The sequence below is a fragment of the Odontomachus brunneus genome, unplaced genomic scaffold (assembly GCF_010583005.1).
Source record: "Odontomachus brunneus isolate Ranch 3 - 2012 unplaced genomic scaffold, Obru_v1 Obru_scaffold_038, whole genome shotgun sequence".
NCBI classification, from domain to species: domain Eukaryota; kingdom Metazoa; phylum Arthropoda; class Insecta; order Hymenoptera; family Formicidae; genus Odontomachus; species Odontomachus brunneus.
In genome coordinates this window covers 589,012-605,178 of record NW_022639488.1, presented here as the reverse complement: position 1 = coordinate 605,178, position 16,167 = coordinate 589,012, and the positions used below count along the sequence as shown (strand labels likewise).

Below are 16,167 nucleotides of genomic sequence, written 5' to 3'. Positions count from 1 at the left end.
CAATAACGGCGCTTTTTGTTTTATATATACCACGCAGTAGGTCGCGATTTGTTGTAACAGATCAGAGAAAGCTAAGAGAGAGAGAGAGAGAGAGAGAGAGAGAGAGAGAGAGAGAGAGAGAGTTGAATATACGTGCAAAAGACGAGGGGAAACGGAGGGAGGGGTAGTTGGAGAGCGGCCACGGGTGAGAGGAGGGCAACGGTATGCAGCAATGTGTTGGGGTCATACGATAGCTGCTCCTAATTGGGTCGTATTAAATCGCAGGACCATCAATATTCCGGCGGCAACGTAACGCTACGTTCATTACCGGAAGCCGCTAATTAATCATGTTTCGCCAATTTCTGTCGAATTTTATAACAACGCGGGCGCGCTCGTTTGTCGCACACGGCGCCACGGCGCGCATTGCGACGAAGGAACACGAAACGCGCGCAACAGGGAGGAATCCGCTGGTCCGTGACGGTCCCACGACGGTTCGCTTTTATAAATTAATAATTTGACGTCGGGGCCGACATATCTTCGCGTGCGCGCGGTCTGCGCGGCTATTTATTGCGGCCGCAGCCGGCCGTGGGAAGATTTTCCCTCGGTGCTACTTCGGAAAACGGTAATCGTAAATATCCCTCGCGCTACGGAATGAGAGTTCGATTGGACCAAGTGCGCCCTCGGTGCTACTCGCAGATGCATTTCACTGCCGTCGACGCGCGCGGCCCGGCGCGGCCCGGAAAAAGATGCATACTCGGCCGTAAATCTGACCACCGGTAAACAGTTCTCGAGACGCGGGTTCTGCTCGCGTGCGAGGAAGTGCCGGGAAAATGATGATCTATCACCCGAATTGCCACTTATGTCATCGAGCCAACTAGCGGGGCCTTGCTGCTATTCACGATATATATTTTCCCCTCCGTGATAATAGCCCCATCGCTCACGCATCAATATTTCTTTTCACGAGGATACATTGTTTGTCTCTCCGGATATATCCCCTCCCCCCCCCGACGCGACGACCGGATGGCCGCGTAAATCTTATTTATCATCTCTATTTATCTGCCGGGTAACACACCACTTCGTTCGCTTGTCCTTAATTATGGCTGACAAAATGATAATAGTTGTCGACATATATTTCGGGGGCCCTGCTAGTTGGCGCGATTATATGACTTGGCGTTCGGATCGTTGCTCGGGCTTGTGTTCACCCAAAATTCATCTGAAATAATGAAAAAGTAATGTTAAAATTAATAAGTTAATTTCAAGTTGAGACTAACGGCCACAGCTGTGCCCGAGTATCCATTTGCGGACAAAATTTCGTAAATTATCAGGAACGTAAAAAAATGAATATAAATATTTAATAATGAATATAATCGACTAATACGAGAGAATATTAATTAATAAAAAATCCAGTATCAAAGTAACAAAAAATAAAACGAAATTTAAAATAAATTCTAAAGAAAATTCATGTTGATCTTGAAGTAACATTTCAATATCACGATGTTTTTTTTTTAACTTTTATCTGAAACATTTTCCTCTATAACGCGTAATTTTGGAATTATTAAAATGTTCAATTTAAACATAAACATTAAACATGTTCAATTTAAAATCACTTTGAAAGAATGCAAAGTTTTCATTAAGAAAACTATCAATAATATAAAAATATTTTTTTATATTAATTTAAAAACAAGAAAGCACATTTCTCTTTTTAGTTTTGTTATGTATAATTTTTAATAACTATTACAAAGACATACGGATTAAAATTAACGCAATACTCTTCCAGAAATGTTGAAAGAAAATCTTATTTTAACTTTATGTGAAAACCATTTTGTTCAAAATTGTATTGATAAAAATTTCTGATATATTAATATAATATAGAAATAAAATATGAATGTAAATATTTACATTCATATTTTATTTCTTATTTCCGTAAATATAATGTTCATGCACTAATATATTTAAAATTTTTTTCTCAAATCTATTAATATTATTAATAAATCTGGAACATATCTTCACATAGAAATGAGTATCGACTGTGCCAATATTTATAACTATAAAATTTATAACTATAAAATTTTGTTATTTCAAATACTTATATTACTCAACTATTTAATATTATTTAAACAAATATCTTATAGATATGTACCTACAAATTAAGGTTCTGTCTATCTTAGTACCATTGTGAGACGTAAGAGATTGGAGATGGACAGTTTTTCTAGTGGGATACTTTTAAAGATAAATACTCTATAGTGTTTGACTAAATAAAAAATAAACCTATAATATATACACTCGTTGGCAGAAAGTTTGTCTATAATTTTTCGTGTGAGTTTCATAATGCATTTATCTTCTATAATACAACAAATTTATTCTAATTCATGATATTAAACAAAAGTTGGAAAAATTGTCATAATAATGAAATGAATATTTAAGCATGTTTTAGTGTAATATCATATCAATTCATCATCAGATTTAAGAGCAATTTACATTTTCCAATGAGAAAATTTGTGAAATCGGCAATGTATGGAAACATGGCAATATCATTGGTATAACAAGTTAGTGCTAGAACTGAAATAATTATAATATAATTTCTATATTTATTATTTATACATCCATGTATTTCAAATTCAAATTAAATGAAACTAACTATTTATCAAATGTAATAACCAATACATTGTATATTTATTTCATATTTCTTTTTTTACAATTGATTGATATTGACATCAAATGTTTTAAAACTTTTATTTTATCATTTTTTTAATATTTGATAATCTTTAAAATAAAAACGATTACATATTATAACATTTATGAATTCTATTTTAATAATATTGCGTGCAAAATTATTTTCTCAGTCATTTGAAACAGTTTTATTAATAAAATACTGATTAAGATTACATTGAAAGAAAAAATATCTAAGAAATAAAAAATATTTATTCGCGGTGGATACTAATAACATATTTAGTGATACTAACAAAATATATTTTTCAAATAAGAAAATGTTAATTTTCTTAAAACTTTAGCTTTTCACAAAAGCAATTATTTATTTATTCTATTTAAATAATAGTATTTAGATTTAAATTAACATATATGTTATATGTATATATACAGGGTGTCCCAAACTCTCCTTATCACATTAAGTGGGAATGTAGGACGGGTTAAGGTGAACATAAAAGTCCCATACCTTTTTGCGATATTCGCAATAATAACCCAGAAATTAATTGTAAATGATTAAGGAAAAACGCACGCTGAATGGTTGAGGGTGAAGCGCTCGCGGCCTAATTAATATAGCGCAGGGATGTCGGCGCGCGGTGATTGGAAAAACAACGCACCATTGCCTATACTTATATCGCTGCACTCCTACATCTCGCCTCGGCGCGGTGCGGCAAGACAGGATCAAAGCTATAAGACGCGCGCTGACATCTGCCTGCTATATTATTGGGTCGCAAGCGCTCCTCCATTCAGCGTGCTTTTACTTTTACAATTAATTTCTCGGTTATTATTACGAATATCGCAAAACGGTATAGGACTTTTATATTCATCTCAATCCGTTTTACATTCCCACTTAATGTGATAAGGAGAGTTTGGGACACCCTGTATATTAGTACTTGTTGAATAAATATTTTTTTGTCTTTTAAATATTTTTTCTCTTTCAATGTAGAAAGTAGCGGTAGAAATTCCTTAATCGAGTATACAATATTTATGTTAGAACGTTGTAAATGTGTGATGGAGAAACAGAGATTAGATTATTTATTGGATTATCGACGGAGAGAGAAGCATGAATGCAATTTATGGCTGAAGGGTAGCCAAGGAAGACTGTTAAGAAAAGTCATCGCGATTTTATCGATATTCCAGAGATAGATATTGGAGCTTTTTACTGCTCCATTTTTTATCAGGAAATATATATCAATGTACTGCACATATCGTAAGAGAGTACTTTCGCGGAAGAATGTGGAATCACGAGGAAAGCTGAATGGCTTGCTGAATGTAGATTTGCCTGTTTAACTATAATCCTCGTAAATTCAAGTACACACTACCGGTACGTGTACAACTTACCGAAATTTTGATTTCACGTGAATATGAAAGACGAAGACCGAATCTCACTGACGCAAACTTCTCGAGAGATAATGGATGACGGAGACATTTAACTTTCTTAATGAAATGCACGGCCGGCAAAGTTTTTTGAGCCGTCAAAGCTTGCAGGAAAAGTTAAGTGAGTCGTTTAACTACCCAAACTTTAACTAATTCTGAATCGATATATTTATTTTACTTGATATATTCCGGTGAGGTCCGTATTCCCATTTTGTCTGGATGTTTTATTTAATCTAAAAGTGCAACTCGTAATTTGTTGCCAGGAAAGATTGGAAAACAGTTGGGAAGCTTTCCGCAATACACAATATAAATAGATACGTTTTATCGGAAAACATGTGTTTTTATTATTATTTTTATAATTATACGACTGGAAGCATAAAAATATGAAAAATAAATATAAAGTGTGCAAAATGTGCAAAATAACTGGTAAAATCGTGTATCCAATTAAAGCTTACGTATTCGTATGTACATCCACAATAAAGTATCATTTTAGTTATTTTTAAACAATGCGCACGCGAGGTTACAAAGTAAATGTTCTCCCTTTTTAATTGGGTACACAATTTCCTTTTATTCGCTCCATTATCGTTATTACTGCGACATGTATTCGTGATTAACATCACTTACGGCCATATTTAGAGTCGACGTTATTCCAACGACATGTATTTTGCGCTAATATGCGGGATATTAGCTGTAATATTGTATGTTAATATCGAGTATTTGTGATCGGTCGAACGATGAAATCGGTCGGCCGATGAAATAAAGACTTGCTCCGAATGAAAGAGAAGTTCAATTATCATTGCGGGATTTTCTAGGTGTGACGCTGTATCAGCCAGCGATTATGTTGAATTCTCCAACTACGTGGGGAGAGATCGAAAGTATCCGAGGCACTGCGGTCAACTGAAAGAATTCGACGTTAACAGCGATAGGAAGTTCTTTCGCGTAACGTTCAAGAGTAACGATCGTCTCGACGCCACAGGCTTTAATGCCAGCTACGTGTTCTTGGATGAGGAGGAAAATTACACGGTGAAGATACCTGTGAGCAGCGGATCGGTATGGCACGGTGAGGCTTCTCTTCTCTCATGAAATTAGTTAATTAATTATATCACGGCGTTGCTATCGTTACCTGCAAGTAGCTTCTGCCCCTTTTTTTTTAAACCAGTTGCAACGCTATTGTAAGTTGGAAGGTTACTGACAGGATAAAAAGGCAAACACGCCTCGTCGAGGAAAAATCCTACTTATTAAAAAAATTCCGTTACCATTTACTGTGCTAAAAGCACCGATCGCACGAGTGTATGGATGTAAATCTGCTGTTTATTATTTATGTATCTAGTTAAATTCATCTAAAATTATATTACGCACTTCTAGATGACCTGACGGTTGCGGGAAATGCGAAATACAAATATTATCATTGGAAAATGACAACACGCGACGCTGAATTAAATGAGAATATTTGATACGCCGTACATAAGCTCGTGCAGCCGAATTTTTAGAAAGTTCAGTTTCATATATTTCGCCCGTTTTTTTTTTGTTAAATCTGTAATACAATAATTTGCGTTGGATATTGAAAATAGAAAAAATGTGAGCCGTAATATAATATATAAAGTTACGTAACTTTAATAGGGTATACTACGCGGTTTGCAGCGAACGAAACGTTCATTATAACCCATTGGTATTTGCTAAGAGTGGATTATATTTTTATGTATCCTAGTAAAAATTTAATGCAGTTTCTGAGCAGTTACTGAACAGTTATGTTAGTTTTGTCTAGTAAAAGTGAAGAATAAAATTGTGTTTGAGATCAAGCACGATGTAACGCTTTTTCTGCAATCTCTATGCACGAAGATGTAGTGCGTAATATATATTATCTCATGTTTCTCGCCTCATGTTTCTCTGATGTAATGCTTTAATAATATTATTACATGATATCATTCACAAACGTCAAACGACATGTTTCCTTTTATCCATTCTTGTAATTATACTATTCCATCAAATTCCTAGTCTGAGCTATCATGACTTCTCTATCATGATTCATGAATTCTCATTTGTGTCATTAGTATCAGAATAGTTTAATGTGTTCTCATTCCACAATGAAACTCTGTATTATTAATATATATTCCATTTGTCTTACTTCTATTTATTGCCAATCTTAGTTGTCATCTATCACAAAGCTTAATATCGTCAAATGTCTTATTTCTTCCAATTTTCCTTTCCTCGCCCTATGCTTTTTTACATATTTATTCATTCTTCACACAATTTTAAGCTCTTTTCTAATAATATAAATAAATATTTTTTTTACATTTATTCATTATAGACATAATATCACGTATACATTAAAAAAAACTGAATTAATATTACTGATATTTGGAAAGAGAGAATTAGTCTGTATATTGTACAATAAATTACTTCAACTATTGAATCCAGTTCTTGTCCACTGCTTATGCATTATTTCTACAATTAAGGAGAATACATTAATACTAAACATTAGCTGAAACGGACTACACAAACTGCATACATTTCTACCAAGATCATTAGTACATGAATATTCTTGTTCGTTTTAATAGTCGATATTATGATGTGAAATGAATCCAGAAAATATCTAATTAAATTTTATATATATATATATATATATATATATATATATATATATATATATATATATGTATATAAAGAATAAAAATAGCTCGTTTTTATGAAAGATACGACACAAAAGCAAAAGTAGATCTTTGAAAGAGAGCAGAGACTTTACTGCGATATTACGGTTTAAAAGTACAATGTATCGAGTTTAACTGGATTCTAGGGTTAATACGGCCTTTGAAACGTAACGAGTTCTGAAATTAATACGGTCTCTGAAATTTAACCGGACCGAGTCTCTCGTTTCCCTTAACAGCGCCGACTTGCACATTTCGTAGACAGGTACGGTCACGTTATGATTATTATGTTCCAGCTATTTAAACGTCTCCTTAGCAATTTCCATGACAGTTATTTCTCCGCGTTCTCTTGATTTTCTTTCTTACGTGCGCGAACGCATGCGGCCGGTAGAACGGAGAAAAAAGGAGCAGATACGCGAACGGACATTCTAGAAAATAATTGAGTCTTTTGAACATGAAGAAAAGCCCGACAAGAGGCGAGCAAAAACCTCCGTAGAAAGATCTATTCTGAATTGCACGGAGATCCGTTCATTCGCATTCTCGTTCTCCCGCGCCCCGGTAAGGCGAAAAGTCACGCGCGCAGCAGCGTAAATGGATAGAAGCGGCCTGGAAAAGGTAGCAGGCAGAATGAATTAAGGCAGTGTACTTTAGCCCGTTCTGTCAAATCGAATTGCGCGGAGAGAAACCCGTTATTCACTCGTTCGCGCCGGCAAACGGGGTCGAATGCCTCGGATTCGTGAAACTTTTGTTACAACTTGGAGCATTGTTGCACGCCCAATGGCCGAGTAGCCGGTGCCGCTGCGCTTAATAGCTCGAAATACATCTTCGAGCGTTCGGTCGCTTTAAACGCCGCTTTAGAGCGGTAACAATTGCGGGACGAAAAAAATGCGCAAACTCGACGAAATTGCGCGATCGAGATCGTCGTCGCGCGAATTGCGCGGCTATACACACACACACACACACACACACACACACACACACACACACACACACACACACACACACACACACTCGTTTGCAGTATTTCTTGTTGGAACACTTTTTATCGACGCATTTTGAAACGTGTCCAATGTCAAATGAAAGAATCTGTTTTATAAAAATTATCAATTTAGAAACAAATTTTCCAAATTTGATGTCAGCTGTGTTACGAAATATTTTTTCGGAGGAGGCGTGTTAAAACCATTTTATAAACGAGTATGCATTCGGTATTAATATAGTTTGAACACTTTTGTCTCTTTGGTGCAGCTGATGTTTACACAGTGAAAGAATTTATCTTTTTGAAATTATTCAAAAACAAATTTTTCTAATAAAATATATAAGAATTGAGAATAAAAACCAAATCATCGATCTAATGAACATGTATTTGCAATATAGTATATACACAGGCATGTATTACAAATCAGAACGTTTTAATCATTATTGTGATGACGATTGTGTAACGATGTTGTAATGATAATGTATTATAATGACAATCTAGTTTTAAAGATTCTGGAAGTAGTTTACCCACTTCCACTGTAATCTATCGAGAACGATTGTCTTCATATTGTCACTTGCATGCCCGACAACAGTGCTTGCTTTAAAATATATGACCGATAATTTTGTATAATTTAAAATTTATACTTTTGCTAGTTCAATTGAAAATGAGCACAATAATTGTTGAAATAATTTACCTAATATGTACTTGCGCGCGCCTGTATACCATATTTTAAATATATATTCATTAGATCAGTAATTTGACTCTTCTTGACTCTAATTGTTATATCTTCTTTATTTTACTCAAAGAACTTTATAATAATTTAAAAAGGTTCTAGTATTTGGCTAAACAAGAGATAAACATATAATATATATATGCTGCAAGAAACTTAATTAAACTAACAGTGCATAAGAGAAATATCAATAATTTTTATTATATTGTTTCCGTGATATTTAATTGTAAATTAGTGTAAGCATATGTACAACCTTTATAATATAATAAATTTCTCCCAATTTGAAATGTTTTTAAAACCGAATAGATATAATAAAAGATGTAAAACAGAAATTAAAAAAAAATTTATTGTTAGATTAGGTTAAAGCGAAATCTATATCTTTTGATAAAAATATTCGTGAAACCATAATATATGAGTAGAAGCATAGTAAAATATCATATAAATGGTAAATTAGTGACAGATCTTGAAATAACCTCACAATATTATTTTTATATTTATTATTCATTTTAATATATCTATACGTTTCCAAAAAATTCAAATTAAATAAAATTAATTATTTGTTAAATACAATAATGAATACATTTTATGTTCATGTTTCTTTTTTCTTACAATAGATATTAATATAAAATAAATATCTCTCACAACATTTATTTTATTATTTATAAAATAAACCATAACATATTACGACTGTATTTACAAATTTCATCTTTTTGAGAGATAGAGAGAGAGAGAGAGAGAGAGAGAGAGAGAGAGAGAGAGAGAGAAAGAGAGAGAGGGGGGAGAGGGAGAGGAAGAGAGAAAGAGAGAGGAAAAAAGTGGTAGGTGATAGTATATCTCTAGAAAAAATCGCACGCATATCTTTTTTTTTAATTAATATATATATTTAATTAGTTTTAAAAGAGAAAAATAATCTTTATATATATGATCCCATAAATGAAATTTACAGAAAAAATTTTACTGCTTTTATGGATCTCGCTGATATATGCAATTTTTGTTATAAAAATTACATCCACACTTTTGGGAGAGATAGTGCGGCGAGGATGTTATAAAATAAAAATCGAATAATATCTCCATTTTATAGCCATTTTATTTTTGAAACTGAGAAAAAAGATGTTCATACAATAATTTTTCATGGAGTAATGCTTATCCAAATTTCATCTATTTTTGCCTATAATTTTTTTATACCATTTTTTTTTTTTAGCAGTGTATTACATAATGGTAATTTTATTAAAATTATTACAAAGTATATTATTATAAATTTATAAAAATTATTAGCTATACCCTTTATTAGCTGTATCTAAATCTTTTTAATTAATACGGCGTCCCGCCCGATAAGTGGGAAGGTTCGACTCCTAGCTGAGACGGTATTTTTCGCAACTATAATTATGAATAAAAAATATATAGATTTTGGTATAATTAGAGAAGTTGATTAATATTAAAAATCGGGATATAGAGTTGGTTTGGAAGATTGATTTGCCGTATACGTTATCAAAAGATAGTACATTATTAAAACCTGTTCGGCATGTGCGTTTACATTGTCAAACATTATTATCCTCTCAACGTTTAATAAAATATTCGCTCCAACATTAATGTTTAGCTCTTATTTTTATTAATATGTTGAAGTTGTATACTTTCGAGAGTCTGCATATAAAATTAAATCTTTTTTCTTGTTTGTAATTAGAATTTAACGGTATGGAAATCTTGATTATATAATATAGCTAAAAATAAGTAAATTTATTATAAAACTATTTACATAAAACTTTTCTTATAGATTATATTTAATATAAAGAATTAAAATATAACGAAAAATCATCTTTATTTTATACTTTGATATCTCTGTTAATCTGCACATTGGTATCAAGAACGACTTAGCTACTTATCTTTTTGTTACGTGACAAGCAATTAACATGACTCAACATTTAAACCTCATTCACATCAACTACAATTCTATTTAGCGCGTGAATTGCATGTCCTCATTCTACTAGTTTGAGATTAATTCAAAATTAATAATTAGATCGAAAATGACCCCAATGTGCCAGATTATGGTTAAAAGATTTTATTAATAAAATACACACCGATTATGTGTGAAACTATAGAGTAGCGTTAAAACAATTTTGTGATAAATTATGCCATTGGACATCGATTACGTTTCGAATAATGTCAAGAAAAGAAGTATTTAAACCGTATTAAGAAACTGGGTTACATTCGCGCCATATTATCCCGCATGTATTGTTCCTGTTGACAAAACAAAATTTCGTCAATAATACAGACGGTGTGATTGTACCGGCCAGCCCTGCAGCTCGCGATTACTCCAAGCCTCGTCGCCACCATTACCACCACCACGTAATTATGTGGAACTGTATTTCGAAAACGTTACATTCGAGAACGGCGAGAAATTGACTCGACAAAACCAAACAATATGAATTACTTTCAGCACAGCGGCTCTGGCGTGCGCGGTCAACTAGAATTTTCCCACTATTGTCGTGAAACAAGTCGCGAATAGGACTCGCTCGAATGTGACGTGTATTTATAGGCAATCAACGATAATGTTCGTGCGCGCTGTTCGTGTTGTTCTCTTCGTTTTGCGCGCGACCGCCAAGGCGCCAAGATTGTGTACGGCGTTTTCAATATTCCAGATTGGTATCGTCGATCTGCAATATTTGCCTACAGGAGCTAGCGTGAGATTGCATAATGAACAAAGCGGTGTAGCGGGATCCGATATCAGTTTGAACGGCAGTCATTGTCATGCTTGATAAATACGAGCGCTGAATGGAAGAGACCTAATAATGACAGATTTCATACAATTCTTGGCAGAAGGGACACATTCGTCGTTTCTTATTTACGATTGTCGATAGATCTGTCGATTTTCTTCAGCCTCGAAGGAGAAATTACGTAATTCATATCGACTGTAAAAATCGCCGCGAAGCGGACGATCGTTTCAAAGATGTGTGTGTATGTGTGTGTGTGTGTGTGTTATAGCTTTCACCACGTCACGGCAGCTTTATGCATTTTGTTTTCTTTTTCTTTTTTGCTCATGCCACTCACTTTTTCCTGCATATGCGGTAATAAAAAGCTCGACGAGGAGCACGTACAAACAAAAACGCGGGCAATATGTATATTATTATTTATGCCGTCGTTAACACATGTTATCACGCGTACTTTGCGTATGCAGGTCGAGTGCAGATCAATAACGCGCTCCGCGAGGTCAACTGCGAAAAAGAAAAAGTTGATCCAAAAGCGCCGCTATATCAGCCCTACGTCAAAGTAACCGTGAAATTGTTTTTTTTTCCATTGAAGGTGTCGCGCCACCGCCACCGCCATTGCTGTTATTGCTGCTGATGCTGATGAGTCGCCTGCTTGTCGGTCGGGTGATGAATTAATAAGCAGCCACGGTCACATTCGGATGGATCCTGGCTCAATTTACAACGAACTGCAACTTCGAGATCAAGAGCCATCCAGAAAAAAAAAAATGAAATCACCAATCGCTCCAACTCACCAAGGAAAGTGACGACTTCGTCGATGAATTCGTCGAGGGAGAGAGAGAGAAAGAGAGGACATTACCGAAGTCTATTATATCCCTCGAGATAAACGACATCTTGAATTTATCTTCGCATCCTTCCTCATCCTATCTCATCCGTTCGCGCGGTCGCGTCACGTCGACGACGCAGTACGGAAGCAAACATTGGCAATAAAGTGTTTTCACGTCGTCGTCATCGTCGTCGTCGTCGTCGTCTGAGCAATGTGCCGGAGAAACGACTGCACGGACGGTGTTATTAGTTGAAAGCGCGTTGCAGAGAGCTACGTTATCGCGAATACAGAAGCGGGATTAATTGGCCACGCGGCTAAATTGACGCTAATGTAACGTCACGTAGGTAAGTCACAGTTGAAAGCTAATTTTTCCGAGAAGCGTTCTTACTTACAACCAACAGCGACGAAGCACTTCGCGAGAATATTACGATATTATTGGCACTGTCCTGACTTAGAGAAATTCATTTTGAGAGAAAGGGAAAGAGAGAGCGCGCACGTCCTCTTCATTTGACTTTAGTCATAAGTTCAAAGTTAATACTGAAACTATTAAAGCAGTGAGAATGTCGGCTTTGTAATTTCTTACGCAAAATTATCTCATATTTATAATAGTACATTTTATATATTTTTAATTGACGTTGGATGAAAGTAAAAGAAGTAAGTATTTTTCCCCTGATATTATGTATATTTTCAGAAACCTGTTATTTTGATCGTTCTAATAAAAATACCCAAGCAGCACAAAGTACTGAGCCAATGTTAAATCTATAGTGGCCAATGTAGAATCTACAGGGGCCAATTGTTGACCAACTAACATGTGCTGCTAAGGGTAGGTCGTTAATCAGTAGTTGTATACACACAGAAAAATATTACTCTATTACTAAAGAAAACGATTACTCATAGTTTACTTTCCTTCTTTTAAGCAGTGGTTATCTTCAATGAAGATTATTTTCTTGATAACAGTCTTAGTCTTCCGCATAGAATTGTCGCTCACTAACTTTCCTAAAGGTCCGGGAAGTAGTGTGATCTATTTTTAAACTTTAGAGCCTCTAAAATATATAAAGGCACAGTTTGGCTGTTAGTCACTTCAAAATAGCCGAGTTATTACATACTTGAAACCTTTTTTAGATCTCTCAGACTCAAAATTGTACCTCACGTAATTTTTTACCATACTAAACGAATATGAATATAAATTTTTGTTTTTTTTTAATTTGTTCATGATAAATTAGAAATTGTTCATCTTGATCAAAATATTTTTAATAAAAAAATAGTGATGCTACTGTAAGGTTTGCGATGTGCGATATCTGCATTTGCAGCAAGAGCCGGTCTATTCTAATGAAACTATCGAAAAGATTGACGTTTGCATATACATTAAAAAAAAAGATCCTGACATAAGCCCATTTTCAGCGTAGTTATCGACAAAAATGTCAGGCAAAAATGTCAGGCTTAATGAAAAAATTGATGTTTTGAAAACAGCGTTGAAAAGCACTTAGCAAAAAATTAATTAATATTAAAATTTCATAATACTAATGTTTTGTCAGGAAACTTCATTCTTAAGACCCCGTTGATTTTATTTAAGTATCTTAATTAGATCAAATTCATATATTTTTTAAAGAAAAGATAATTCTTTTTATTTCATAAGGAATTTTTTCTATTTTTTTCTGAAAATAACGAGAATGTGTTGGCAGATTTTGATTTTATTAGGATATTATTTTATAACTAAGGCTTTCCTAGATTTCTGGAAAAAAGGTGTATCCAATAATATTGATTTTCAATAAAGTTATGATAATTCAAAATTTCCCGAGTCTGACAGACCTAGATTGTATTGTATGTGTCCTAAACAATATGATTGTACGCAGAGAGTTAAAATGTACACATTATCACAAATTTCAGAAAAGCTCATTATTATATACTCAAAGAACGAATTAATTTTCTTTAGAAAAATTTTATAAAACTTGATAAAAGAAATAAAGAGAGAGAGAGAGAAAGAGGGAGAGGGAAAGGGGGGGAGAGAGAGAGAGATTTATAATATTTTTACAAAGAAAAATAAATTCTACTTTTTTGAGTTCTATTAAGAGGTAAACCAAATTTTTCTTTTAATTTAACTTTTTAATTTAACTCTTTTAATAAACTATTCTTGAAGTACTAAATTTACTATTTAACTATTTATCTATTGAAATACTAAATTTACTAGGATTCAGAATGTATTTTAAATAAATTTAATGCTTATGATGAACTTATGATGGATTTGCAAATATATAATCTTATGAAGTAAGTAACATTTACTTGAGCATAGTATGTATTTTTCTGTGTGCTAAACAAACCCATGGGTGTAAAGTATGTTTTAATTCTCGACGTTCCTTTCGATTTTGAAAGTTCTCGTGTCAAGTGCGTGCTCTTAGAAGAAAGTTCGTCTGATGCCATGTAGCCATTTAAGCCTGGTTTCATTCGTTGGATGCTCAATATGTTTCTCGTGTCCCGCGCGGAACGAATTTCTCTCAAGTCTCATCGTCACTGTCCGAGTATCATCCGAAAGTCATATTGTAGTGAGGATTTGCCTTCGCGGATACACTACGAACGGACTTATTACTACATCCTCTATACGACTGTGATGCTCCCGTTCTTTCTTAGTTTACTAGAGACAGGACTAAGTCTGATCACGCGCGTAAGCAGAGACTCGTACGCGATATAATTAGGTCTCGGAGGTATTATTAAATCGCCGACTGCATCACGGGAATTTAGAAACGTATAGTTAAGACTTTATCGTCAGAGTTCTGGTTTAACGGACGAGCGTCGAACAAACGGGAAAATTGCGGAATAATTCGAAACGTGAATTTCGGATTCAGTGAGAATACGTAATCGACTCGTTAAATGAGATATATAATGAGAGCGGTTAACGCGCAGTTCTTAAAAATGTGCGTTTGGTTGAATGATTCCGACGATGAGTGTTTCGATAATGAGCAATACGTGATCGGCCGAATTTACGGACTACTGATTAATGTGGTATGTTTGGGAACATTTTTTTAGTTAGTGGACTGCGTTGATATTGCATAATTCAATATCACGTGAATATTGATACCTACTAAACCCTTTCGACACCTGCATTTAATGACGATACAAAGATCGATCGCATTTAGCATAAACAATTTTCTCATTTCTCGTCGAATTGATGCAATCGCGTATCATATATGCGTGAGTCAAAGTAGAGCAAACCTACACGGCTCTCGAACCCATGTTGCCAAATAATCGATTAGTTACAACGTTTGTTTTAACATGGGAATTTTTGCTTTAACATTGGAAATTTTTGCTTCAAAATCTATTACCTTACAATATATATCCAATAAACATGATGACATAGTAAGGTTGGGTAATAACAAGTAAATTAATTAAAAGTTAATTCAAAATATTGATAACTTTTAACTTGTCTTAAAATTAGTTTTAAATGAGTTAAGGGGGCAATATCGTCTCTCGGCCGAAAAAGGAGGCTACTTTTGCGAATTTTTTTCTCGGAAACTACGCGGCCGATTATTTTGAAACTTGGTACGCTAAATACTACATATTTTATTTGTATGTCAGAATGTTTATAAGTATGTTCGCTGCGAAATATAAAAATTATTGAAAAATACGTGAAACTGAAATGAGCGGTTTTTGCTCCATAGCGCGCATGATATCTCATGACTTTTTAATCTGAAACAAGAAAATCAAAAAGATTATTAAACATTCAGTTACGGCTGGAACTAGGGACATTCAAAACGTATCGTTTTTCAGCAAATTAGGTATTTGAAAAAAAACACCCGAAAAATCGTATTAAAAATCGATAATTTTTCATTTAAAATAAATAGGAAAAGTTAATATATTTCAATTTTGCTAGTTTGGACGAAAATAGCACATGTTTGAATATGTAGCTATAGGCAGAAGTCGATCTGTTCAGCAGTTTGTTTCAAATCGTGCGCGCCAGTTAGAGAAAAATCGTTTTGAGAAAAACGCGTTTAAAGTTTCAGATACTATTTAAGCTTATATTTCTAGTACTTACGTAAATTTCAATCTAATCAGCGATTCCAGACCCATAGAGCAAACACACTCGAGTCATTCTTTTGTTATCTAGGGTTAACAGGACTTTCGTGGACCGCATATATTTCACGAAATTTTTAACGGCTTGAAGTGCCGGATTTGACCTGCGTGCTGTTTCGAATAATAGGCTGTAACTTATGCAATTTTTCGAATTTTTCGATGCG

General features: G+C 34.1%; 1 protein-coding gene across 1 annotated transcript in view; it reads left to right on the top strand.

Annotated features, from left to right (window-relative positions):
* Positions 1–11,880, top strand: part of LOC116844032 (suppressor of lurcher protein 1) — a 451,902-nt gene extending 440,022 nt beyond the window's left edge. Inside the window, exons 9-10 of the mRNA XM_032815096.1 lie at positions 4,872–5,119; positions 11,708–11,880. Coding sequence (XP_032670987.1) covers positions 4,872–5,119; positions 11,708–11,790 — 331 coding nt within the window. The 3' untranslated portion in view covers positions 11,791–11,880. The remainder of the gene's footprint in view (positions 1–4,871; positions 5,120–11,707) is intronic.
* Positions 11,881–16,167: the final 4,287 nt, after the last annotated feature.